At 51.7% G+C, this 27,790-nt stretch overlaps 1 protein-coding gene across 1 annotated transcript; it reads left to right on the top strand.

Moving 5' to 3' along the window:
• The first annotated feature begins 1,831 nt into the window (after nt 1-1,831).
• On the top strand, nt 1,832-24,732 carry SLC18A1 (solute carrier family 18 member A1). The gene is made up of 16 exons (XM_075910877.2): nt 1,832-2,158; nt 5,662-5,984; nt 6,879-7,248; nt 7,335-7,393; nt 7,807-7,890; nt 9,033-9,125; nt 9,916-10,005; nt 12,960-13,003; nt 14,478-14,538; nt 14,678-14,773; nt 18,403-18,481; nt 18,977-19,028; nt 20,313-20,376; nt 22,652-22,771; nt 22,963-23,096; nt 24,101-24,732. Exons 2-16 carry the CDS (start codon nt 5,861-5,863, stop codon nt 24,215-24,217), a joined length of 1,587 nt encoding a protein of 528 aa, XP_075766992.2. The 5' UTR covers nt 1,832-2,158; nt 5,662-5,860; the 3' UTR covers nt 24,218-24,732.
• The last annotated feature ends 3,058 nt before the right edge of the window (nt 24,733-27,790 follow it).

Genomic DNA, 27,790 nt, shown 5'->3' with positions numbered 1-27,790 from the left:
TAACAAATATCTGACCTCCGATGACTGCAGAGGATGGCTGGTCAGAACTTCGTGGTGCAAATAAAGCTACATGCCTCCAGCTCCAGATCCCTGTCTCACAAGCTAAAGTAGAATCACTGTTAGGTGGTTACTGGCCCTGATGTAACAGAGCATTTATGATTCTCTCCAGTAGATGGTAGTGGTACATTGTTCATGCTGCATCTCTATTGCAGATATTTGGAAGAGAGTTTCCAGATTTATCCATTCTCATCCAAACTCACAGACAGAACACCTGGAGAGGCGCCCACGTCTGCTTTCCTACACAATTAGGAGATGCTTTGGTACAGTGCACTCAGCTGGTGTTATCAACAGTTGTGGTTGTCAATGCAAAAGCCAAGGAAATGGTCTTACTGTCTAGTGTAACTGGCAAGAGAAGTCCTCTGGCACCATAAAGACTCACAAAAATATATAGTACCATGAGCTTTCGTGGGTAAGACCCACTTAAATCTTCCTGTTTATACACAGGAGTGTGGTAATTTTGATTCACCATTTGAACAAGGAAGTAGGAGTCAGCTCCAGCTCCCATTTCAGGCTGTACAAATGATTCCTCTGAGCTCATTTTTTGTTTGTTTGTTTGTTTGTTTGTTTGTTTGTTTGTTTGTTTGTTTGGGGGCTTTGCGGGAGGCATTTTAGCCTGGTGAAAGCTGCATGGGAGATTCTGAGCTTGACTGTTTGCTTCCTCTTTCGTTTATCTGACCAGCACACTCATCCCTGCAGTCGGAATTCGGGAACTCAGAAAATAATCATTCATTTCTCAGACTCTCATTCATTTCTCATTTCCCCACTCAGCAGGTTCACCTCAATTCTTCAAGAGCATTCGGCTCACCAGATATTCGGGCTCTCCGGATGGATCAGAGGCAGAGGGCGAGACAGAACTTGTGCATGGCATTTCAGGACAATTGTGGAGAAACCACACAAGGATTTTATTATTTTCAAATTGGATTTTAAGTGACTATAAGGCTGAGGAGAGATGCCAGATTAACAGCCCTGGAGATAGATGCCTTCTGTTTCTCCGCAGAACAGATAGGAAGCAGGCTGCCACAGAACATATCTATGCTGCATCCTGTCCCTGCATCAATTTGCATCTGACCACCTTTTTGGTCAGAGTGGAGTTTAGAGTCTATGGCCCACTCTTTTCATGGTCAGGCTGCTCAAAACTGCCAACTAACTTGTGACAGTTGTGTAGGTACAGGTTGAACCTCTCTAGTCCGGCACCCTTGGGTGCCAAACTAGAGAGTTTTCTACACCATAGGAGGATAATATTTTTCAGCAGCTTTACCAACACTGCCACTGCTTACTGGGCTCTTAGAGGACATGTGGGGGTCAAATAGAACAAGATAACAGCACAGAACACTGAGAGCCAGGACCAGTGGCTGTCAACAAACTTTATCGGGCTGCTGGACACTTGGCCCACACCCATGATGAGTGGCCATCCTGCCCACTAAAACCATGCTGGACCACAGGTGTTTACAGATCAGAGAGTTCTGGATTAGAGAGGTTCAACCTGTAGGAATTTTCCGTTGTGAATACTGGACTACAAACCTGCCAAGTCATTTCATGCAAGGATCACGGAACCGGACTCGGATGTGAGGGGCCATCAGGATCTGGAATCAGCAACTGGGGCTGGTACACTAGTGTCTCACTTCCCATGACCAGCTGCCAAATATTTGTATTATATTTATTGTTGGTATGACCCGCCAGAGGGCATAGAAGGCCATTGGTGGCATACAGGAGTGTTTCACGCCATGGAGGAGGAGAGCTGCAAAACCCCAGAACAGCTCTCACTGCCTGTGCTGAGACTCGGGCAACAGTTAAGGTGTGTGATGAAAGATAAGCCGTGATGGAAAGCTGTGGAGTGCTAGTGCCTCACTCCTGCAGATAATCTCTCCATCCTCCCCATCCTCCCCCTCCTCCCCATCCTTCTTTCCTGCCTGACGCAGAGGAAGCTGCAGGGTTGAATGGAACCTATCTGAGGTTCCAATTAAATCTTCATGGCAGAGGGGCATTCATATCCTCCCCCAGATACAAGGATAAATTCATTGGGAACAGCAGTTTCAGAGCACAGTGCTGCCACTGTCACCGCTAGCAGACTGCTCCACAGACCAAAATGTGCTCTATGGTAAGAGTCCTTTCTTCTCTGGTCAGTGGGAACCGATTTAGATATAAAGGTTGAGTTTAATTATGTTTATTTTAAACTTTCTTTCTTTCTTTCTTTCTTTCTTTCTTTCTTTCTTTCTTTCTTTCTTTCTTTCTTTCTTTCTTTCTTTCTTTCTTTCTTTCTTTCTCATTTGTTAGATTCTGTACTTAACATTTGTTTGTTTGTTCCCATTTCCCTTGAGGAAATAACTGCAGGAAATAACCCAAGGTTCTGAGCCAACTACTGATGGGTGGGACCCATCATTCTGGTAAAGAAAAACAATATTGCTCATAAAGAATGAAGTGTAAGGGCAGATGGTTTTGTCCACGATTTCACAAATCAACAGGAGGATGAGGATGAACTCTAGTTCCGATTCAGACCCTCTCTTCTAACCACTTTAGTCTTTGAGGCGACAGCGCTTCTGTTTGCTTGTTTGTTTGTTTGCAAATTAATTGCAGATTTGTAATTCATTTATTCACCTTGGTGGCACAAGCAATCTTTTCTCAAGAGCGTCTTCAGCCCTGCTCTTAATTGTATTTGTTCGGTTTTTAAGTCTTGTGTTTGGCTGTGATGTTTCAATTAGGTGAAATGAAAAGAGGTGTAAAGGAAATGAAAAGCCTTTGAGAAACTTAATTTAATCTCCAAGGAGCAAACGTGGAATGAAAGATGTAGCGATCACTGCGAATGAGCTACCAGCTCAATATTTGCTTAGCGTCTTCTGAAGCCGTACAGAAAAGAAGATTTAAATCAGGGGCGGGGAACCTTTTTTGGGTTGGGGGCCACTGACCCATAGAAAAATCAGTCGGGGGCTGCACACAAGTAAAAAACTCTCTTTGTGGACCCTAAGAAGGAGAAAGACACTCCCCACATTCCCCTCGCACACCAGAGCCTAGGGGGGCCTGGGCTGGTAGGTTTTGTGTGTTCCAACCCTGTGGGGAACAGCTGGGGGGCTGGAGCACCATGCTGAGGGGGGAGCCCTGAGCCTCAGGAGCCGGACACAGGGAAGCTGAGGGGCACAGGCCTGAGGTTCTCCACCCCGATTTAAATGACGCCCTGAAGCCAGAATGGCTGATCTAGGAGACTGGTGACAGGAAATAGGGAACTTCAGAGCCATGCTACAGTTTCACAAGCAGCACAGATCCGCAGCCCGGGGAATTACCGTCCCTTGGTAGTAAGCTGGTAGTTTCACTTTAAATCCTAACAAGTGATGCTCACTTCTTAAAAGCAGTGGAGACTGCCTGACCCCTTCCTGGCCATCTCCGCAGACAAACCCAGGACACTGAGAGAGCATCACCTAGAGAAGATTCCTTAAGAAATGAGGGGGGAAGGGGGAAAGGGGGAGAACGGAGGGACCAGAGAACTTCAGGCTGAGCAAAGACTACTGAACACATTTTTATTGTTCACCAGAATCCAACTGTTATGTTTTACAATTTCTACAGATCACCACCATGTGTATTTTGTGGCATTTAAAAACTATTTTGATCTATTCGATGTTTCCAACTTGCACAAAATTATGTTGTAGCCATATTTTTTTTTCTCCAGTTTTTATCTGCTTACTCTTCACAGTTGCAAGGGAGGGGGTCTGATAATTGAAAACAGACATCAAGATTCAAAAAGGGAACGCTTTATAACCATGGACACACAAACTGTCCACATGATATGTCAAAAAGAACCAAATAAATAACTGAAAAAACGTTAAAAAACCCAACGAATAGTCCAGCAGCACCTTAGAGACTAACAAAAAATGTAGATGGAATCGTGAGCTTTCGTGGGCACAGCCCACTTCCTCAAATCTTCTTTCATCTCTCTACGGTGCTGAAGGACTATTTGTTGTTTTTTAAGTTTTTTCAGTTAGGCTACATCTAGACAGTGGCACTATTTTGGGATACCGGAAGTATCCTGAAATAGCAATTCTGTGTCTTTATACAATATATGTAATATATTTCAAAATAACGGCCGTGCTATTCCAGCATCCCTGTAACCCTCATTCCATGAGGGTTAAGGGACTTGTTGGAGTAGCACTTCATTTCGAAATAAGCCACACAAATTGCGTCACTTATTTCGAGAGAAGGATACAGTGTAGACTCACCCTTAGAGTATGTCTCCACTTGCATCCTCTTTCGAGAGAGGGATGCAAATGAAGACATTTGAAATTGCAAATGAAGCCGGGATTTAAATATCCCGTGCTTCATTTGAATATTCGCATTATGGTGCTATTTCGAAATAGCGCTATTTTGAAATAACAGATGGGCTACGTTTAGACTGGCATGAGTTTCTGGAAATGCTTTTAACAGAAAAGTTTTCCATTAAAAGCATTTTCGAAACAGAGCGTCTAGATTGGCACGGACGCTTTTCCGCAAAAGCACTTTTTGAGGAAAAGCGTCCATGGCCAATCTAGATGCGCTTTTCCGCAAAAAAGCCCCTATTGCCATTTTCCTGATCGAGGTTTTTTTTCGGAAAACAAATCTCAGCTGTCTACACTGGCCTTTTGCACAAAAGTTTTGCGCAAAAGAGACTTTTGCCCAAACGGGAGCAGCATAGTATTTCCGCAAGAAGCACTGATTTCTTACAGTAGGAAGTCAGTGCTTTTGCGGAAATTCAAGTGGCCAGTGTAGACAGCTGGCAAGTTTTTCCAGAAAAGCGGCTGATTTTCCGGAAAAACTGGCCAGTTTAGACACGGCCATGCTGTGTAGACGCGGTTATTTTGAGAGAAAACCCTTCTCTCGAAATAACTAGTAAAACTCATTGTATGAGGAATAAAGGTTATTTCAAGAGAAGGATTTTCTCTTGAAATAACCATGTCTTAACAGCATTTGTTATTTCGAAATAGCGCCATAATGTGAATATGCAAATGAAGCACGGGATATTTAAATCCCCACTTCATTTGCAATTTCGAATGTCTTCATTTGCATCCCCCTCTCGAAAGAGGGTTCAAGTGTAGCCATACCCTACAGATTAACACAGCTATAACCATATAGCACATTCTATAAGTTCTCAAGCAACATTTGTCTGACGTTGCATAACTCTGAATTTGGATTATTATCGATGGAAATATTTTTTTATTGGTTCGTTTGCGTGTGCGGGGAGAAATGGATGTTTAAGGACATAAGAACATAAGAACGGCTGTACTGGGTCTGACCAAAGGTCCTTCTAGCCCAGTAGCCTGTCTGCCGACAGTGGCCAGCACCAGGTGCCCCAGAGAGGGTGGACCGAACACAATGATCAAGCAATTTGTCTCCTGCCATCCCTCTCCAGCCTCTGACAAACAGAGGCCAAGGACACCAATTTTATCCCCTGGCTAATACCCTTTTATGAACCTAACCTCCATGAAATTATCTAGCTTCTCTTTAAACTCTATTATAGTCCTAGCCTTCACAGCCTCCTCTGGCAAGGAGTTCCACAGGTTGACTACACGCTGTGTGAAGAAGAACTTTCTTTTATTAATTTTAAACCTGCTACCCATTTACTGATACAAATCTTTCCAGCCTGTTTAGGGCATGGGCAAAAACCCATTGAAGTCAATGGAAAGATTCCTACTTCCAGCCCTCGGATCAGACCCTATGTATTCTGCAGGGTATTCTGCACAGTGTCTTTCTTAAAGAGTACAGGACATCGGTAGCCTGGAGAAGTGGGCGGAGCACACAGGAGTGGAAAGACTGAAGCAACCGTACTGGGTTTCCAACAATGCCGCGAGTGGTGGAGTGCGCCCCCTGGAGGTGGCTGAAGGAAGGGAGGGAGTCCCGGAAACTGGTTCTGGTGGTGGTCTTTGTGGCGCTGCTGCTGGACAATATGCTGCTCACAGTGGTGGGTACGTGCAGTCTGGGCGCGGGCGTAGAGGTCAAGGTGTCCTCCGCGACGCGCTGATGGCGTTAAGACTCGGTGCGTCCCCGCGGCAACTGCAGAAACCGGTCACAAGAGAAATGAGTGTGATTGGGCTCCCTGCCAGGCAGCGCTGCAGGTCTGGAGCAAGGTTTGCTGGGAGAGTTGGGTGTAGGCAGTTTGCCCCGGCGCCTATATCCGGCTTGAACTCTTGGCCTTTCATTAATTTCCTTTGCACTCAGAAGAAGTGCTGAACAAAACCCTAAGAGCATAGGAATGGCCAGTCTGGGTCAGACCAAAGGTCCATCCAGTCCAATGTGCTGTCTGCTGACAGTGGCCAGCGCCAGATGCCCTAGAGAGAATGAACAGAACAGGGAACCATCCAATGATCCCTCCCCTGTCACCCATTCCCTGCCTCTGACAGAGGCTAGGGACACCATTCCTACCCAGCCTAATCGCCATCAGCGGACCTAACCTCCATGAATTTATCCAACTCTTTTTTGAACCCTGTTCAAGTCCTAGCCTTCACAACATCCTCTGGCAAGGAGTTCCACAGGTTCACTGTGTGTTGCCTGAAGAAATACTTCGTTTTGTTTGTTTAAAACCTCCAACCTATTAATTTCAAGTGGTGACCCCCTAGTTCTTGTGTCGTGGGAACAAGTAAATAACTTTTCCTTATTCACTTTCTCCACACCCGTCATGATTTTAGAGACCTCCATCATATCCCCCCACTTAGTTTTCTCTTTTCTAAGCTGTAAAGTCCCAGTCTTTTTAATCTCTCTTCCTATGGCAGCCGCCCCAAACCTCTCATCATTTTTGTTGCCTTTCCCTCTACATTTCCCAATCCCTCTCTAACTAATCTCCTCCTTTAACGTTCTTCTAGTGCCAATCGTCCCCACTTTCCTATATGCCACAGAATACAAAGGGGCTAACAGCTCTGCTTCCCAGAACTGGATCCTGGCAGCAACACCCAAGGACTTCCCAGCCCCCACCTTTTCCTCCCTGTTCTCTTACTTTGACAACACCACGGTGACCGTCTCAGGCTACGCGGCTGTGGATGCCACAGAGGAGGCGAACGGGACAGAGAGCAGCCACCTGCCTCAGCTCCCTGGGGCCAGCCTGCCTGCAAGGAACAGCTGTGTGGAGGGGGAGGAATTTCTCGCCGAGGAGAACGTCCGGGTGGGGCTGCTTTTTGCCTCCAAGGCCCTGGTGCAACTCACAGTCAACCCCTTTGTGGGACCCCTGACCAACAGGTAGGTCAGCCAGGCTAGAAAAGACTCTGTGCCCGTAGAATCGTTGAAACTCTCCTTGAGTTCTTGACTGTCCCGTCCTTCTTTAGGATAGGCTACCACATCCCCATGTTCGCTGGATTCGTCATCATGTTCCTCTCTACCGTCAGTGAGTAGTCTCTATCCCCGCCTTTCCCCGGGTCGCACCGGGGCTGGTCGAGTGAACCAGCCACGGATCTCCACGCAGATGGCTTGGGATCCTTTGCCTAGGAGGGTCCTAGTGCTGGAAAGATGAGGAGGGCGGCAGATGGGCCCACTCCCATTCTAGAAACAGAGTGAAATTCAACAGGGTTTGGCCAAATCTGAGCTGGACGCTTGCTGGAGCAGCGTTCCCCCCTTCTTGGGGCTCCTCTAGGGGTCCCCCATCAGCCCGGTTGCCATTTAATGCCTCCAAGCAGGAGGAGAGGTGGATCATGACACACCTGAGAGTGCGTAGCTAAGAAGAGCTGGGCGGGCTGGTTTTAGGGGCGTGGAGCGACTCCCCAAATGCTGACGCTGCCTCCCTGCTTCTCCCTCCCCCAGTGTTTGCGTTCTCGGGTACCTACGCCCTGCTGCTGGTGGCTCGCGCACTTCAGGGCATTGGCTCGTCCTTCTCGTCCGTGGCAGGTGAGTGGATGGGAGGGTGGGAGCAGCAAGCCAGGTCCTAGCCACCAAGGAGCAGCAGCAGCAGCTTCTGGGCACCGGCTGCTTTGTCTGAGCTTTCATGGTCACGGGGTGAAAATCAGCCTGGGAACCCTGATGGTTCAGTTTGCTGAGAATCCTTCCTCCAGCTGAGGCAGCTCTCCCGAGGGCAGGCCCACTGGCGGGCGGGGAGGGGGAAAGGGGACCACTGCCCTTGGGCCTGGCGACTCCAAAGGGCCCGGGGCTCCTGGTGGCGGCGGCTGGTGCACCGGCCCTTTAAATTGCCGCCGGAGCCCCACGCAGCAAGCTCTGGGCAGCACTGAGGGCAGTGGTGTAGTGACCGGGGGGGGAGGGGTGTTGCCCCGGGGGCCACACCAGGGGGGTGCCAATTTAGTCCCTTTGCTCCCCTGTTATCCCTCAGCTCGCCTGCTCCTCCTCCCCCCGCCGCCTGGAGCCTCCTCCCTGCCTCTCTGCCCCCCGCCGACCCTCCTCCATCTCCGCCTCAGGCGCTCAGACCCGGAGTCAGATTTCTGACTGTCCGGAGGGAGGGATAAACTGGGGGGGCAGAGTTCAGAGGATCCAGGCTCAGAAGGACCCCTGTGATCTGACCTCCTCCATGCCAGAGGCCAGAGAGCTGCCCCCTCCCCATCCCCCAGAAGTTCCTAGCGCAGCTCGTTCAGGAAGAAACCTCCAATCAGGATTTTAAAATGGACACCGAAGGAGCGTCCGCTGCAAACCTCGGCGTGTTGTCCCCATGGTTAACGAGTCTCCCCATTTTTCCAGTCTGATTTTGTCCAGCTTCCACGTCCCACCATGGGGTCACCTCATCGCTTTCTCTACCACATTGGAGGGCCCACAATGAAATATTTGTTCGCTATGTGGGACCGCATAGACGGGGGGGCCGACAGAATGGCCAGACTCCTGAGCGAAGTGGGAGGTAGCCGGCTCCAGGCCCCTGGAAGGCTCCTTGCCCCCAGGTCACTGGCCCAGTGGGCTGCCACCCTGCCAGACCAGTTCCGCTCCCAGCCACTGGCATCCTCTGTGACTGGGGATTTCTGCCCCAGGGGCTCTCTTGTTGCTGGACGGGAGAGGTTCAACCTGCATCTCTTTTTCCTCTCTCTTGCCAGGCCTGGGAATGCTGGCAAGCGTGTACACAGATGACTACGAGAGAGGAAATGCCATGGGGGTAGCATTAGGAGGTCTGGCATTGGGGGTGCTCGGTGAGTCCACTTGGCTCTCCAAAGGAGTTGCGATTAACGAGAACTCTCCTCCATCTGCCGCCGTCAGGTGCTGGTTCTCCCAAGCCCTGGACTGCAGCCCCCGTCTTGTCACAGGCAAAGCTGGGCTCACTCCGAAAGGGACGGCTGGACTTCCCGCCTGCCCTTCCCAGCGTTTGGAGCCCCATTTCTCTCCTGTCCTCGCTCTCTCGCGCTGGCTGGAAATTGTTCCCAGCAGGCACCTTAGCCCATGAAAATGGCAACTGAGTATAAACGGCTCCTTCCTCTTTCTCCCTGCTGCTTCAATTCTGCACAGAATGAGAGATGGGCAGAGTTCTGACCAGCGGTGAAAGTAACTTAACATTTCTTACAGGTCCTGTCCTACCGCAACCCGGGTCCTTGCCAGCTCCTTAAATAGCTCCCCGCTGGCTTCTGCAGCTCCTACCAGGGCTGCGCCTTCCCTTTCTTTCACCTCTCGTGCAGACAGAATGCTGGAGTGCTAATGCCGGCTCTGAGTCGACAGAAGACTTTCCATTGCCTTCAGTGAGCGGATGCTCAGCAGGCATACAGACCAACAGGCTGTTGTTCTTTGTGCCAAGGGTGCCAGGACTGGCTGTCCTCAGAGGGTGGGAAGGCAGGTCTCAAACCCTCGACCTCTGGAGGAGCCCCCCAACCTCCCTACATTCTGTGCCCCCCTCATCCTTCCTTTGGAAGGGTGTCCAGCCCCCAGACACCCCCTCTATCCTTCCACTCCCACTCACCGTACTGAACCAGCCTTTTTCTTCCCTCGCAGTGGGAGCCCCCTTTGGAAGCGTGATGTATGAATTTGTTGGGAAGTCCTCCCCGTTTCTGATCCTGGCCATCTTAGCCCTTTTGGATGGAGGTGAGTAACTGCAAAGGCTGACCAGTTTCGGCATCATCGCTCCGAACATCCGCCTTGGTGAACTCAACCATTCAAGGAAGTGCGGAGAGGCTACATCGCAGACGTTGTAGGGAAGAAAAAGATGCTGGTATCATAATCAATTACGATAGCTGGGTTTTATTGCGCACTCAGACGCTGGCTCTGTTTTCACTGCCTGTCACCCTCTGCCTTGCGTTCCTGATAGAAACCACTTGACTGCTTCACTGGAATAGATAACAGATGCAGGGAAATTTGTGTTAAGAGCTCTATGCCCTGGCTAATCCAGCTTCTCTGCTTAACCGGCACACCTGGTGCTTTCTGCAGCCTGCTCTGAGTTTGCATTTGTGGCATAAAACGGCCCTTCTGACTCGCTTCAGGATGACTGTGGCATATTGCAGGCTAGACTCGTTTCCTCAGTCCATATCATGGCAAAGTTACAAACAATTTAAAGCGGGGTCTTATAGTAGGAACCCTTAACTAGAGACATTGCTAACAGCGCTGTCTAAGGACTTGTCCTCACTGGCACGTTTTGTCACCTAAGCTGCCTCTTGGTGACAAAACAGTGAGAGCGTTTACACTGCCAAGCGACTTTTGTTGGGAAAATCAACCAGTTTTAGTGACAAAAAACTTCCAGTCCTGTGCGAGACTTTTCTCTTTCCCCCTCCCTTTATAGTGGACAAAGAGCCAGTGTGGATTCTGCTGTTTTGTCGGGAGAACTGGCTTCTGTCAGTCTCCCACAAGGCCTGTCTTGTTGGCTCTACTCAGTGCTTTGTGATCTCTGCTGTCCTGCAGGCATGTGCCCCTCCCCTTTTAAAGTTCTGGAAAGTGTCTGGCAGCTGAGTGAGCTGTTCCCTTTGGGGAAAAAAACAATAAACAAATCGCTGAAATGATTCTGTTCTGTTGCTGCCGAGGGAGGGCTGGAGACACAGCTGTGCTCCTTTGACATTCCTCAGCATGGGGCGCTCCCAAAGCTTCCAGGGAATCCTAAGAAGTGCAGGGATCCTCTCTGCCTTCCCACCGCACTGCCTGGTGGGATGCTTCCCCATGATGCTTTGCTCTGTCTGTTGACAGGGGAGCTAGCCATGTAGCCATGAAATGTCAACAATGGGAGGCAGAAACACCAGTTTGATCAGTTTTCACTGTTGGTGACTTTTGCCTGTCGCCAGCACTTTCGTCACCATACCTTCCCGGTGTGGACGTAGCCTTGGTGATTGGCATCGTCAACGATAGCCGTCCATACTGCTCTGCCTATAATGCTGTTTCACTTCATGCTGAGCTAAAATCATTAGCAGCCCCAAATTATCTGGTGGAACAGGAGTAATTGCCTCATTTTGTTATTATTATAAATTGTTGGTATTATTTGTGTTGTATTTGTTGTGCCGAGAGGATCCAGGCCCCTTTACTTTGCAGGGAGAACACGCACTCTGCCCCAAAGAGCTCATCATGCAAGACAGAGGAGTGACATTTTCAAAAGCAGTGAGGCAATGAAAAGCCTACATCCCATTTTCAAAAGGGATTAAGGCAGAGGTGGGCAAATACTGGCCCACAGGTCAGATCCGGTCTGCCAGGGTGAGCACCCGGCGGATCACCATTTCACTGTGTTTACCTGCACAACCGCAGGTGTGTGGATCGCAGCTCCTGTCAGCCATGGATTGCTGTCCCTGGCCAATGGGAGCTGCGGTCGCCCATGTGTGCGGAGGTGCAGGTAAATACCCCGGCAGCAGCCCACCGGGGTTACCCCTGGTGAATCGGCACCGTTCTATTGCCCACCCCTGGATTAAGGGCGTGTCGAAATGGCAAGTCACTGCACAGTAAGACAGGCTGTGACTCTGTAGTACCTCAGCTTGCCACGCAGTGGTGTCCTGCGTGGACACGGATACAGGGCAGTGAAAATCTCGGAGCTGTAGCAGGGACTAGCTGGGACGTAACTCTGTGGCAAGCTGGTGCACTGGAGAATCACACCCTCTGGTTTGCTGCAAAGTGACTGTCATGGCTGCTTTCCTACTCTGGCACAATGAATACAGAAAGTACCTGCTAAAGTACCCCAAAACCTTATCTACCAGGCTTTGGTATTAAACTTCCCCCAAAATTTTAAAACCCTAGATCTTGGGGGATAAAATCCACCACCCAAATAAGGATAAGAAAATCCGGGGGGGAGATTACTCGGGAAATCTCACCCCTGAAGTACAAACCAGGACACAAAAATTAACCAATGCCAGGTTAATAAAAAGAAAAGTGAAAGAATTTTATTATCACCACAATATTCCCATTGCAAGCATAATGACTAGATGGAAAAGTCACAAAGTAATATACTCATGGGGGGGGGACACCATGGGCCAGGAAAGGAAAACCCATTTCTAAATGCACAGACATCAGAACCCATTTTCCAAATCACAAAACAATAAAACCTTATCTGGCCTTAAAACTCCCCCTGACCTCAGAGCGAGTGAAACACCTAAATCCCTTCACACCTCTTACCCTAGGTATTTCCATCCATCGCTTGGGCTGGGCTGTTATTGTGGCTGTCCCACAGATGGCTCTCACCTTAATGAGGGCATCTGTTTCACTGCTCGGGACTTGTAGGGTTGCCAGATACTTTCGCAAAATATCCCGAACATGGCAGGGAAGAAAGTTGGTTGAGCAAAAAAAACCAAAAAACTACGGGACACCAAACTGGTTGAGAAAAAAAAGTCGCTGCACCTTTAAATTCCCCGCTCCCTCCGCCCCCCCAACCCCACCAGACACGGCAGGGGAGAAATGTCCCCACTGGCCTTCCATCCGAAAAAACCACGCTGAGTATTCATCTCCGGTATTTTCTCTGGGCGGGCGGGGCTTTGAGCTACTGATGGGGATCTCCGGTAAATAAGAAACACGGGGGACTCGCGGATGGAGACGCCGTAGAAAGGAATAGGCCAATAATGGTATTTTTCTGTTAGCTTTGCAGCTGTGCATCCTGCAGCCCTCTAAGATTTCCCCCGAAGTAAGTACACACCTGTGAGCATGACGGTGCAAACAAAACAGACCTTGACTCCCTGTAGGGGGAGACTGGGACCCTACCAAACTCAGTGATGGCTGCTGGAAATGGTTGTGTGGATGAGGGGTTAGTGCATCTGCCGGTGCATTGAATACAGCACTGGGCTCCGTTCAGATCGCGGGGATGCGCGTGCAGCTCTGGAACGACTCCACTGGTGTCAGGCCTAACGCCCTGCAGCTGACGGCGCGGCTGTTCCCCACGGCAGCTGATGACCCATGGGCCGACTCCCTGCGCTTCAGTGAAAAGAGCCAGAAAGGAGCCTTCCCTTTGAAAGAGGCTCGGTCAGGCCCGCTGACGGGGTGGGGAGGAAAGGGGGCAGTTGTCCCAGGGCCTGGAAATTCAAAGGGGCAGCCAGAACCCCAGACCTTTAAATCGCTACCGGAGCCCCATGCGGTGCATCCCGGGCAGCCCTGAGGGCTGGGGGAGGGGACCCACATGCTCTTGGCAGCGCTAAGTGCTGGCTGCCGTGGCCCCGCCCCTTCCACTCGAAGCCCAACCCCTTCCAATTGATGCCCCGCCCATTCCACCAGGGCCGACTTATCCATTAGCACAGTGCCTAGGGCCCACGAGACTTTTAGGGGCCCATGAAAATGTTTCAATTTCTTTTAAAGTCAGAAGAAAAAAATGAATTTTTAGGGCCCACGAAAATCTATTCAATTTTGCCTAAAACAGAAACAAAATAAAATGGTGAAGTATTTCAAGTTATATCCAAAATCATCTTTAATATTGGTATTATTATGGTGGAAGGAGCCCACGAAGGCAAAAGTGCCTAGGGCCCAGGAAAGTCATAATGCGGCCCCGCCCCTTCCACTCATGGCCCCGCCCCTTCCACTCATGGCCCCGCCCCTTCCACTCATGGCCCCGCCCCTTCTGGGAGAGCAGAGTTGGCCATCCCACTTGGCCAAGGGGTTTGGGGAGGCTGACAGCTCCCCTGTGCTCAGTGCTTAAGGATGACCCATGAGAAACAACATGCTCCCTTTGGAGAGCCGGAGGCAGCTCTGAGCTCACCCCTGCCGGGCTAGCCTCAGCGCCGATTTCACAGGAAGAGAAAGGAGAGGCCGGCTTGGCAAAGCTGGGGTCAGGGTTAGCAAGCCCTTGGGCTGGCTCGCCCCCGGCACCATGGCTAGATGAGACGGCGGGTAGGGGATGAACCCGCCAGCCCCGGCCACAGATCTTCACAGGGCCGCTCAGAAACAACCTGCTGATGGAGCAGGCGCCCGTCGCACTTTCCCCACCGCGGCCCTCGCAGGACAAGGCAAAGCGGCTTCCTGTAGAAGGGCCGGCTGGCCGCAGGCTCTGGGCCCCGTCCACGCGCAGGCTGGCTCCCGCGCTGGACCGGGTGCGTCCTTAGCACGTGGCTTGGCTCACCAGCTTTCCCTGCGGCCCTCCTTGTAACTGTTCCTTCCTTTCCGTGTTCCAGAGCACCAGGGGCACCCCCGTATTCACGCTGCTGCGAGACCCCTACATCCTGATCGCTGCAGGTACGGCGGGATGGCTGCGCCCCTCCCATCGCCCCCTTGTGCTCTGGGCCATTCGCCAGGGCGGGGCTCGGAGCCAGGGGGAAGGGTCCCCAGGTGGGCAGGGACCACGGCGCATTCCCATTGTTTTCGCTCTCCCCAGGTGCCCTCTGCTTTGCCAACATGGGCGTGGCGATGCTGGAGCCCACGTTACCCATCTGGATGATGCAAACCATGTGCTCCCCGAAGTGGCAGCTGGGTAGGTGCCTCGCTCCTCGACCGGCTTAGTGACTGAACGACAATAATAAACCCCGGGCGTGCAAACGACAGCGGAGGAGGCTCGTGGAGAGGGCGGTGAGGGCAGGGCCGGCCTTCCCCAGCCACAGAACACGCAGCTGCGTAGGGCACCTGAACATTTGGGGCACTGCTGGGTCATAATGTCCATCCGCCTGCCTCTTCCTCTTCTGTGGCTCTGCTTCCTCCAAAGAGGAGGTTCGTTTTCTTTCAACTTACAAGTGGCACAGCCGGCCAGAGCTTTTCGCAGACTCTGAACCTGGGAAAGAGCCAGTCACGCGGCAATGAAGCCATTGAACCGGCATTTGCCACCCCCTGTGCATCTCCGAACTGGCTCTGGGAGCCGACAAAACATATTTCATTCCTGTGTTGCTGGAGATGATAAAATCACAGCTCTAAACAATCGTCACCTCCCCTCCCCGCCCGGGGTACCAGTTTAACAGCACAGGTTGGACCTCCCTGGTCTGGCACCCTCAGGACCTGACTGGTCCCAGGTGAGGGATTTTGCTGGACCAGGGAAGCTCCTTTCTGGCCTCACTGCCGCTGTCCCTTCCCCCAGCCCTGGCCTGACCTCCCCGACTACCATGTGTGGGGCTCCCACTTCCCTGCCAGCCTGCAGGGCTTGGAGGCGCTGGTCTTCCTCTGGGTGATATACTCTGGGGGTGAGGCAGAAGTGAGGTGACCAAGGACTACATCTGTCCTCAGTGGCAGAGGGTGACGCCATTAAAAGCAGTGGGGTGGTGCTTGCTTACCTCCCTGCCACATTTGGCCCTTTTTGTGACCAGACACACACACAGGGCTTAGCCAGAAGGCCGGTTCCCCTCTGGGCGAGCTTCCCAGCCCAGGTGCCCAGCGCCGTCCTCTCCCAGGGCCACAATATCAACAGGCCCTTGTAAGCCCCAGGTAAAATCGGGCGAGCTGCAGAGCCAGGGGAGGACAGCGTGGCCTGTGCCAATAACTCACTGTCTAGGAAATGCGATAAGGCGGCACCGTTGCCTCCCTTCGGCGCAGCCACGTTATAAAAGCCAACTGGCGGTGGAATGACCTTTGGGGAAGGCTCCGAGCTACACTTACAAGCCAAATTGAATTGCGAGCGGGCAGCAGCAGAGCTAATGAGAGCGGCTAACTGAGTTACTCGCGAGTCCAGCAGGAGCATTCATGCAGATAAGGGGCCATGATGTCTTGGTTGGGATGAGTGACCGAGCAGGGGTGGAGGAGGTTTGTGGATAGAGGGGGAAGGGACAGTGCTTGGTGGGGGCAGGAGAAGACATTGAGCAGCTTCGGGGGTTATCCCGGGCCCATTGAAGAGACGTGGAATCTTTCCATGGACATCTGGTCGCGGCCTGACAGAGGAAGAGGCAGAGAGGGGGGAAATGGAGCCCAAGGGGGCTACTAACCTGGGAATGTACGAGAAGAACCCAGATCAAAACCTCAGCTGTCACCATCCCCAGAAATGTTTGACTCCAAGAACAAACTTTCCACCCTGCAGAGGGAGCCAGTAACTCTCATTGATTTCAGTGGGAACAGCTGGTACCCGACAGACAGGGGAAGGTCGAATTAAGAGACACAATTCCAGCTACGTTAATTCCGTAGCCGAGTTGATATACTGTCATTTGAGTTTCCACGCCGTCTCCACAGCGGGAGCTCAACGGGAGCAGACACTCATATCGACTTCCTTTACTTCTTGGGAGGAGCAGGAGAACAGGGAGAGCCCTCTGAGTTCGATTGAGCGGGTCTTTACTAGACCCTCTAAGTCGAACTCTGGAAGATCGACCATGGCAGCATTGATCTTCCGTATAATGAAGATGTAGCTGAAGAATAACCCACTCTTCTTAACAGCATCCATCTTAAAAGCAGCTATAAATGCAGGTGAAATTCTTCATTTGTTTCAATTTGCCTACCCTTGGAGAAATGGGAAAAGCTCAGCCGTCCCCAGCAGGATTAACAATGCTTTATAACCTTTAAAAAGGGGGAAAGGAAATTAAGCGCAAACCAGTGTGCTTTAATAAGGAAGCTGCTTTAATATGCAGGCAAACAGAGCCAATCAAGATTTCGTTATAGTTTGTAGTTGGGTATATTAAAAATAAACAACTGGCAAACCAGCAGGGTGGTCAAATATTTGATTTTAACTAATTATACTCCCCGAGACTTTTCAATAGGCTGTTTTTCTATGCTGTGAGACGAAAGAAGGGGAAAGACAAAGAGAAAGAAAAAAACAGAGCAGAGCAGCAGAATGGTTTTATGGTCAATCTTCCCTCTAATATTTTCCATCCATGTGTGGATTTTTCCATCTGGCTATGTCTAGACTGCAGGTTTCTTTCAGAAGAAGCTTTTCTGGAAGAGATCTTCTAGAAACAACTTCCAAAAGAGAGCGTCTACACAGCAAAAGTGCATCAAAAAAGCAATCTGCTTTTTCGAAAGAGAGCAGCCACATTGAATGGATGCTATCTCACATTTAAGCTGTGATTACTATGGACAGAATGGCCACCAGGGCATCTTTGCTTTTTCCTCTTTCCTCTTCTTTCAAAAGAATTCCCTCTTACTTGTCCACACAAGCTTTTTTCCAAAAGAACTCTTTCGCAAAAAGGCTTCTTCCTCATAGAAAGAGGTTTACCAAGGTCGGAAAAAACCCCCTCTGTTCTTTCGATTGTTTTCAAAAGAACATAATTGCAGTGTGGACCTAAGTGAAGTTTTTTCAGAAGAACGGCAGTTTTTCCAGAAAAAACCTGCAGTGTAGACATGCCTTATGTGGAATAAATTTTGTTGCGTGCACTGAGGCCTGTGTGGATGTGCACCACCCCTAGAAACAAAAACCTACCTGTGGACACTTTGCTAATCATCTGGGTGGCATTTAAATCACTCCTGAGCAGCTACACACACTTACAGGGAATACTGTTTATGGTTAAAGCCACAGAATAGAAGTCACAAGATCTAGATTCAGTTCCTAGTTTTATCCCAGATGCCTCATGTGACCATGGGCAAACCACTTGATGGCTCAGGTTCTCATCTACAGAAAGGGGATAAAGCCCCTGCTTTTCTACTGCCCTGTGTGTGTGATGGCTAGCGAGACTGAGCTCTTTGCGGTAGGGGTTGTGTCACCGTGAGCGCAAGGAGCTTTTGCTATGTAAGCACTGTTGTAATACAGCTACAGTATATAATAAAAAACAATAATAGCAGCAGAAAAGAGAAGCCATTGACTAATAGAGCTAATATACATTATGCTTGGGGACTCTGTGTTGGATATTCCTGTCCAACCTCTCCTGGCTCACGTAGCCAATGGCAGGCGTTATTCGACTGATTGCAAGACTGGAGCAGACTCCGACTCTGCAGACTGCATCTTGAGCTCGTCTGTGTCTTTGCAAAGAGCTTATTAGTTTAATAGGGATCTGCATCTTTGCAAATTACTTACAGCATTTGAGGCCCCTCACTGGGAATACAAGGCCCAGATCCACCACCTGCAACCTGTAGCAAAGACAAGAAATAGGAGCATTTGATTATGAGCCTTCTAGCATCTCATGGGCTTGAGTCCTGAACTTTTGGACGCAGGGGAAAACTCTGATGATCGCATTTGAAACTGGAGCTCTTCTTTTTCAGGGATGGCGTTCCTGCCTGCCAGCGTATCGTACCTCATTGGCACCAACCTCTTCGGGGTGCTGGCTCACAAAATGGGGCGGTAAGTGGAACTTAGTGGCTTTCGCAACCTTCGTATTCTTTCCAGCTGTCTTCAGATTGCTCGGCTGCTTATTTGTAATGAGAAAGTGACTCCGCTCGGCGGAAAGCCTGTCCCACATTTCAGGGTGGTAGGGAGGAAGGGTAGCTCAGTGGAATTAAAGGGCAGCAAATGTAGGAGCAAAGCAAAGGCTATTTCACGCAGAGTGAAATTGACCTACGGAACTCACCGCGGCAGGAGGCTATCGAGCTAAATACTGTCAAGGTTTCTCAGAGGGGTTGACAATCAGTAATAATATTTGCGGCTTTGTAGGATACGATAAGGGGATCAAATTTCATGCTTCTGGATGTAAACTGCCTAGGTCAGGAAGTAAATGTTTCCCCTAGTTGCGCAGTTGGTGCTCTGTTAGATGGAAGGACCAGTGATCCAGTATGACAATTCCTGCACCTTGGAGGCTTTCCACGCGCCATGGTTTTCCTATCTCCTTTCTCACGGCAGGTGGCTGTGCTCCCTGATTGGAATGGTCGTGGTGGGGGTGAGTCTCCTGTGTGTAAGTATCGCAAGACGCTCTGAGACGTCTCTGCAGAGCTGTCAGCGGCCAGGCAGGCGGCGGAAAACGTCCCTCCCCGGCCTTCCAGCTCTGCACGCCGGGGTGATGCTGGAGCCCCCGTGGTGTATGACTTGACTTTGGTTATATCTGCCCAGCCCCGAGGGGCGTGTGTCCATCTCGCAAAGCCCCGAGAGGCAGCCCCATCCCAAACCCGGCACGGGGCTGGCAGAGGGGGCTGTGTCGGCAGAGCCGTGGGTGAACAGCGGGGTCGCGGTTAATCCCAGGTTAGGGGCATTGGCAGTGCTCCGTGACGGCCGTTTTCAAACAACGGGGCGTGACCCAGGGCGGGTGGTGGGCGGTCGGGCGCTGGGGCTCGTGGCTGCAGGGGGATCCGGTGAGCAGTCGGGGGGGGGGACGAGGCAGCTCCCTGACTGGCCTGGCACCACAGACTGCGCTGCCCCCCAGAAGCACCTTGGTGTGTCGTGCGGAGGTGGGGGGAGAGCACACAGGGCTCCCTGCACTGCCCCTGCCCTGAGCGCTAGCCCCGCACCCCCATTGGCTGGGAACCGGCAGCCGGCTGCTTCTGGGGTCAGTGGTACTAGGAGAGGCAGGAAGCTACCTTAGCCCCCCTCCCACACCGCTCCCTAGAAGGCGCTCGTGGTAAGCCCCTCCTTCCCCAGCCCTGCCCCCAAAGCCGGAGCCCCCTCCTACACCCCAAAGCGCCCCTCCTCCACCCCACCCAGTCATTCTGTTGGGTCGCGGCATCAACGATTTTCTTCCACTGGGTCATGGGAAAAAAAGTTGGAACCCCCCTGTCCTCTGAGGAGCCCAGACTGGGGTGGAAGAGGCCTCAGGCCAGGCCAAAGAGGCGCTGGCGACGTATCTCTGGGGACCCAGCTGTGGCATCTGTAAACGGGGAACCGTCCTTGTCTGGGGCCCGGGGCTCCGAGTGGGTTCCGGGGCTTTGCTACGTCTCAGGCGTAAGGCCAGAGGGGTAAAGGTACTTAGGCATCCGCTAGGCATATAGAGAGAACTCACAAAGTGTCCAAGTGACTTAGGAGCCGAACACCGATACGCATCAGGTGCCTAAATACCTTTGAAATTGTGGCCTTTGGAGACTTTTCTAACGTCGCATCTTCCCGCAGGTCCCAACAGGCTCTGCTGGGAGGGGGGAGACGTGTGCTCACGGGCAGGTAGCGGGAACCCAGCCTCAGTGCGTCTTTGCCTCCTGCCCAGCAACCCCTAAGCTGGCCTCCCTCACGTCTTCGCTCTTTCCCCTCCCAGGTGCCTCTTGCGCAGAATATTTATGGGCTGATCGGCCCCAACGGGGGGCTTGGCTTTGCCATAGGTAAGACGCCAATGTGACGAATCACTCTGCCCAGGATACCTTGGCCTGTAGCCACCGTCCCTGCTCTGCCCCTTGCAAGGCAGGTTTCTCCACGACATAGCCAGCGCCTGAGCCCCAAGTCCAGTGTGAACTCCCAGGGAGCCGAGAACACGCCCTGGACCAGGGGTCACCAGGCAATCGGGATCGACTGGCAGATCTTAGAGCTTCTCACAGGGGATCCTGACTGGTTTGGCCCCGTCGCTGCCAAGTGCCGGCCCTTCAGCTGCTCCTCCTCCCACTGCGGCGCATCTCTGGCCCTTTGCCTTGGAGCTGTTCCCCCCAGAGCCTCCTGCTTGCTGGGCAGGGCAGGGGAGAGAGAGGAGGGTGCTGATCCCAAGGTGCCCCCTTCTCCCACCCTGGATCCTGTCTCCACAGAGCACAGAGGGGGCACAACAGGACTAGGGATAGAGCAAATTTGCTGGCTGCTTTTGAGAGTGGTGCAGGGCCAGGGCAGGGGGGAGCCCCACTGCACCCCCCCCTCCCCCCGCCCCCAGGAGCCACCTGAGCTAAACAGTGCCCAGCTGGAATCCACATCCTGAACCCCTACCCAAGTCACGAACCCCCTCCTGCGCCTCAAGCCCCGGCCCTAGCCCTGAGCCCCCTGCATCCCAACATCCTCCCAGAGCCTGTACCTAGAACCCCCTCCTGCGCCTCAAGCCCCAGCCCTGAGCCCCCTGCATCCCAACATCCTCCCAGAGCCTGTACCTAGAACCCCCTCCTGCGCCTCAAGCCCCGGCCCTGAGCCCCCTGCATCCCAACATCCTCCCAGAGCCTGTACCTAGAACCCCCTCCTGCGCCTCAAGCCCCGGCCCTGAGCCCCCTGCATCCCAACATCCTCCCAGAGCCTGTACCTAGAACCCCCTCCTGCGCCTCAAGCCCCGGCCCTAGCCCTGAGCCCCCTGCATCCCAACATCCTCCCAGAGCCTGTACCTAGAACCCCCTCCTGCGCCTCAAGCCCTGGCCCTGAGCCCCCTGCATCCCAACATCCTCCCAGAGCCTGTACCTAGAACCCCCTCCTGCGCCTCAAGCCCTGGCCCTGAGCCCCCTGCATCCCAACATCCTCCCAGAGCCTGTACCTAGAACCCCCTCCTGCGCCTCAAGCCCCGGCCCTAGCCCTGAGCCCCCTGCATCCCAACATCCTCCCAGAGCCTGTACCTAGAACCCCCTCCTGCGCCTCAAGCCCCGGCCCTGAGCCCCCTGCATCCCAACATCCTCCCAGAGCCTGTACCTAGAACCCCCTCCTGCGCCTCAAGCCCCAGCCCTGAGCCCCCTGCATCCCAACATCCTCCCAGAGCCTGTACCTAGAACCCCCTCCTGCGCCTCAAGCCCCGGCCCTGAGCCCCCTGCATCCCAACATCCTCCCAGAGCCTGTACCTAGAACCCCCTCCTGCGCCTCAAGCCCCGGCCCTGAGCCCCCTGCATCCCAACATCCTCCCAGAGCCTGTACCTAGAACCCCCTCCTGCACCCCAACTGCCGGCCCCAAGCTCAGCTCAGAGCCCCTCATGCTCTAAATCCCTTAACCCAAGACCAGAACCTGCCCCTCAACCCTCTGCTCCAGCCTGGTGAAAGTGAGTGAGGAGGAGGGAGTAGGGAGGATGGAGTGAGCCGGGGCGGGCCTCAGAAAGAGGTGGGGGCAAGGAGCACAAAGGAGGCGGGGCAAATATATTTGGGTTTGAGATAGAGCTTGGATTGCACTTCCATTCAGAAAGTGATCTCGTGCTTCAAAAGGTTGGAGACCCCTTGCCCTAGACCTTGCTCTCAAACATGCCTCCGTATCACTCAGCCCCAATGGGTCTGGCCAGGAAATAACCTTGTGCTATTGAGCAACCACAGAGCCACAAATACAGGAACAGCGATGGTGCCTTAGGCCTTTCAGAGGCCATCGGATGGAGCTCAGTATTTTGCCTTCCCGCGAGAGCTGCTTTGAGTAGACTCCTGTGTGTTGCACTCAGAAGAGACGCTGGCAGCCCTAGATCCTGGAAACAGCCCGATCCGCTGAGTTCCAGGCCTGGCCAATGCACCCTCTAATCTTTTCCACTCACGTGAGGATTTTTTTCATCCATGTGCGGAATAATGTTATGTGCGTGTGCGAAAGTGCACCACCAATAGAACACGAAATCTAGCCGGCCTTACTGACAAGTGCTGGAGAAATGTTGCTTGCCCTTCTGTCTGCCTTTGGCAAGATTCATTTGAAAAGGGCAACAGCTGACATTATTAATTTTTGCTTTGGGGCAGGGATGGTGGATTCCTCGATGATGCCTATTATGGGATACCTGGTGGACCTGCGCCACACCTCTGTCTATGGCAGCGTCTACGCCATTGCTGATGTTGCCTTCTGCATGGGCTTTGCTATCGGTACGGATTCACGTTTCCCCAAAAGGACGGCCTATGTGGTGCTTTTCCAGCGTGTGTTTTCAGAGCATACGTTCCTAGCACCTCGCCCTAGTGTTGGCTGGAAGTGATTGGCACAGGGCACAGAAACCAGCCCATGTGACAAAGGTGGTTTTTGTAATCTTGTGATGTGTTTAACTGCTCTTTCCATCCAGGTCCATCTACTGGGGGTCTGATCGTACGGGCCATTGGGTTTCCCTGGCTAATGGTCATCATAGGCGTGACCAACATTGCTTATGCCCCTCTCTGTTGGTACCTGCGGAGCCCTCCAGCGAAAGAAGAGAAGATTGTGAGTTTAACCCTATAGCCTGAGGGCTTGATCATCCGGGGGGCTTGCATATGACTGATGCAAATGTGTCTAGAATATTGTAGTCAGCACCTGAAAGATATTAACAAATTGGTTGGCATGCAGAGACATTCAAAAAGAACCCAAAATGGGCTGGGTGGTGGAGGCATTGACACATTGAAGCCAGCTATGGTAGATCTCTCCGAGTTTGATTTAGCGGGTCTAGTAAAGACCCACTAAATCAAACTCAGAAGGTGTCTCTATTTGCGCCAGTACTCCTGCTCCTCGTGAGGAGCAAAGGAAGCCTACAGGAGCATGTGCTCCCGTCAGCCTACCATGGCGGAGACCATGCAGAAACTCAAATTAAGGCACGTCAAATTAAGACTCAAACTATGTACTTAACGTAGCTGGAGTTGTGTATCTTAATTTGGCCATCCCCTGTCATGTGGACCTGGCCTAAGAGTTAAATCTGTGCTACCGTGGTCCGGTAGACAAAATTGGCCTAGGACTTGAGATCCCTGGTTGTTATCTGGCTCTGCCACTGGCTTGTTGTGTGACCTTCTCCTCTCTGTGCCTGTTTCTCTTTCTACGTCATCTCTAGCTTGATTGTAAGGAAATCTGAGGTGGGGATTGTCTTGCACTGTATGCTTTGCATGTGACTTGCACTGCGTCCCCAACACAACAGGGCCCTAATTTGGGTTGGGCCATTTTGCTGCTACGGTACTTATAATATAATATTTCAGCAGTTCTCCCTGTGCCAGGCTCAACTAGCCAAAGGTTCCCCTCTTTGCTCACAAGAGCAAATGCCAACCTCTGACGCTTCTAGCCACTCAACGCTTCTCTTGTGTCTTGGCTAAGAAGCCCCTCCACCCCACTTTAAAATTCCCCTTTCCCTCTAGTTTGTCATCACTGTGCAAAGTCCGTACACGCTTTAGGGGTGATGGTGGGTCGTTCTCTTCATTTCTTAGCATGATGATGAAATATTATTCTCCCCCTCCTATTCCCAGGCGATTTTAAACCAGGAATGCCCCATGCAAACCAAATGCTACGCCACCCAGAAACCTCGGCGGGAGTTCCCCCTGACAGACGGTAGTGACGAAGAGGCAGAGAGCGAGGAGGAGTAGCTGCGAAGGTATCAAGGAGGTCTCGTCATACAAGGTGAACCCGGAGACCTCCCTTCTGAAAGCTGACAGAGCAAGGAATCCTGGCGTTGTTAATTTGCTATGCTCACGGCGTTGAGTGGTCAGGCAGTCTGAGAGCCAGCTATACCCTGGCTGTTCTCATTGGCTGTGTGGACTTGGTCACCTCACCTAACCTCATCATGTCTCCTCTGTAATAAGGGGCTATAGGCAGGCGGGGTCAGCCCATACTGTTCTACAGAAAAACAGTTGTGCCGTGCAATCCACCCCCCGGTGATATGGGGAATAGCATCAACCTACCTCACAGGGGTGTTGTGAGGCTGTGTCAATCAATGCCTGTATTTGTGTTCTTTGGATGAAAAGCACTCATGCAGGGTAAACCGCTATCTCCAGGGAGATTTCTTCTCCGCAGATCCTATTATAACTCCCCCTCGCCAGCGTGGACTTGCTCTGTAACACCACGGAACCATCTCTTCGCAGCACTGCCGATGTGCCAATAAAGCTACCGCTACAGTCATGTGTCCCTGGCTTGTATCAAGGTGGCAACCGCAAATCCTGCCTACCACAGTCTCTCTTCGGCTTATGTGCCATGCAGGCCACATATGAGGTCAGTGCCGACTCCTCTGAGTGCCTGTTCTACTCAATCTTCTTCAATTTCTGGTGGGAATTGATAAAGAAATTCAGGTGGAAACGGAATGGAAGCCGCTGGTGGAATCTTCTTATTTCCCTTGGCACCACCCTCGGCTCAGACTATGGCAGAGCGCTGCAATTTCTACGGCGGCTTAGATCACGGGTCCCTGGAGCCCTGTATCCTGCCTGGGACAGTGATGGTCATGTACTCCTTTCTAACCCCCATCAGCTACAGGTTGGATCTCCCTGGTCTGGCATCCTCAGGACCTGACCGCTCCCAAACCAGGGAGTTTGCTGGACCAGGGGAGATCAATGCCAGCCCTTCTGATGCTATCCTCTGGGCTTTGCTCCCATGGGCCACTACCCCCCACCCGGCCATGGGGCTCCCCTCCCTGCCACCAGCCCCCACTCTGCTCCTGGCCCTGGCTGGCCTCTGACGACGGGCTGCCGGCTGGACCCTTCTCTCGGCTGCTGACTCTGTCACTGGGCTCTGCGCCTGGCCACCAGTCCCCCCGCCGTCAGGGCTCTCTGGTCCTGCTGCCTCGGTTTCTCCCCAACCCTGGAGCCCCCACGGATGCCAGATCCCAGACGTTGCCAGACCAGAGATTAGAGAGATGCAGCCTTTAGTGATCAGCGTATGCCTAGAAGGGTTTACGTCCTTTCCATGACTTAGTTTTTCCTTTACATCTCTGCTCTGAAATTCCCTACCAATTTCCATGTCAAAATTGTTGCCTTATTCCTATCTCAGTGTCTGTGTGTGGCGTTCCCGACTGCCCGTCTCACTCCGTCCATATGCCCCAGGGCTCCCCCACCCATGCAAACAGGAAACGGTGCAACTCAATTTCTTAGGCCACCTGGAGCTGACTAGCTCAAAACGACATACAGCAGCATGTTTATTTGATGACTCCCTCCCCAGCTCACGTCAGCACCTGCCTCCTTGTTCTGCCAGGATTTCCAATGAGACGCGTGTTTACTTTCTCCAGGGAAGAGGCAGAGGGAGTGACCTTCCTCCCTGCAGATCTATTCACACATCTACAATAGGGTGCCCAGGTAAATATTAACTTTAACCTCACGGGCACATTCTCTGCAACTGGATGCTATGGAAACTCACCGAACGCGAGAAGACTGGGAGACAATGGTACCCACACAATGGGTTCCTCGTCAGTTACTCAGCCACGGGGCAACCATTGGGCAATTACTCTCCCAAGCCGGCAGTGCTCCATCCGGTGCAGATGGGGGCTGCAAGTCAAAGCCCTTACTAATTTCAGAGGGTGTTTGTAGTCCAGCTGCACCCCACCGGTGCACGCTGAGTTTATAATGCTTTGATTCCCTGGTGTGGGGGCGGCTTTCGGGATTTTTCTTTTGTATCTTATGCCAACCATGTGGAGAGAATTGTCCAGGCAGGCAAGTAAAGATACACACCTATGCAGTATGTTATCCTTCGTGTCAAGTCAACGGCATTAATAGTGACGTAGCCAATGGGACCCTACATTGTAATCAACCTTAAAATGAAAGCCAACATTTTAAATGCTTGAAATACATATAATAATGCTTTAAAAGGAATATAAGGCAGTTAAACCATATAATCACCTGCGGGCCTCTTATTTTGGTGGCTGGCCATGCAAGTAGGGCTGCTGTTTGGATTGTAGATGCATTGTCAGTTCCTAATAAAGATCCCGTTCTCTGCAAGGTCGTTGACAAAGGCGTTGGGGGAAAAAACGCGGAAAGCCATTTAGACCTCACGTGCAATGCACATTACAGTGTAATAAATACTGCAAGGGGTCTTCTGCCCGGAGACACATGGGCAGAGACAGTAACATTCCACAATGCTCAGAAGTTGGTCTTCTAAGTCAGCTGTTCTTATCCATATATCTTGACGGGGCCTGTCAAGCGGGCTGCACACCCATCTTGCCCACGCTAATTCTGGTTTTGAACACATTGAGTACCCACCTGCTGAGATCTTGACAGAGAGGAAATCATTTGCTAGCATTCGAGGGAGTGTCTACACAGCAGGGCTGAACGCAAAATAAGCTACATCATTTGAGCTACACTAATTGCGTAGCTTACGTCAAAATAGCTGATTTTGAATTTGGGAGCGTCTACACAGCACTTATTTCGAAATCGAGAACTCTTCCTCCGACTTCCCTTACTCCTCGTACAATGAGGGTTGCAGGAGTCCGAGTAAGCAGTCCTCCAGCTCAACATTATTTCAACATAATGTCGAAATCATAGACTCATAGAATGCTAGAACTGGAAGGGACCTCGAGAGGTCATCGAGTCCAGTCCCCTGCCCTCATGGCAGGACCAAGCACCATCTAAACCACCCCGATAGATGTCTAACTAACCTGCTCTTAAATATCTCTGGTGATGGAGATTCCACAACCCCCCTAGGCAATTTATTCCAGTGTTTAACCACCCTGACAGTTAGGAAGTTTTTTTAACGTCCAACCTAAACCTTCCTTGCTGCAGTTGAAGCCCATTGCTTCTTGTCCACTCACCCGAGGCCAAGGAGAACAATTTTTCTCCCTCCTCCTTGTGACACCCTTTTAGATACTTGAAAACTGCTGCTATGTCCTCTCTCAGTTTTCTCTTTTCCAAACTAAATAAGCCCAATTCTTTCAATCTTCCCTCACCGCTCATAGAAATGACTGCGGACTATATTATTTCGGAATAACATCTGTTATTGCGAAATAACACAGCTGTGTAGACATAGCCTGAGAAGGTACGAGCCAGGCAGAGAAAGTTCATGTACTACGTAAAAGCAGGTTAGACAAACCCATCGGGGAAAGTCGAGATGATACAGGAGCTGGAGTAGATGACTTCTAGATGCATCTCCCTTCCAGTGCTCTGATTTTATTATTTCTCATACTACCGATTTGAATCCTACTCTTGCAATTGACCATTGCCCCTTGGGGAGACAAGGGAGTT

The sequence above is a fragment of the Pelodiscus sinensis genome, chromosome 28 (assembly GCF_052426305.1).
Source record: "Pelodiscus sinensis isolate ZL-2025 chromosome 28, ASM5242630v1, whole genome shotgun sequence".
In the NCBI taxonomy this organism is placed as follows: domain Eukaryota; kingdom Metazoa; phylum Chordata; order Testudines; family Trionychidae; genus Pelodiscus; species Pelodiscus sinensis.
The sequence above is the reverse complement of the archived record's forward strand: the minus strand, read 5'-3'. Positions and strand labels throughout refer to the sequence as shown.

Excerpts from the sequence above, each read along its gene's own strand:
- SLC18A1 (XM_075910877.2), top strand. The coding sequence starts at position 5,861 with ATGCCGCGAGTGGTGGAGTGCGCCCCCTGGAGGTGGCTGAAGGAAGGG. Across the intron at positions 10,006-12,959 it reads CTTAGCCCTTTTGGATGGAG|CTTTGCAGCTGTGCATCCTG; the intron begins GTGAGTAACTGC and ends TTTTTCTGTTAG. Across the intron at positions 20,377-22,651 it reads GGGGCTTGGCTTTGCCATAG|GGATGGTGGATTCCTCGATG; the intron begins GTAAGACGCCAA and ends GCTTTGGGGCAG.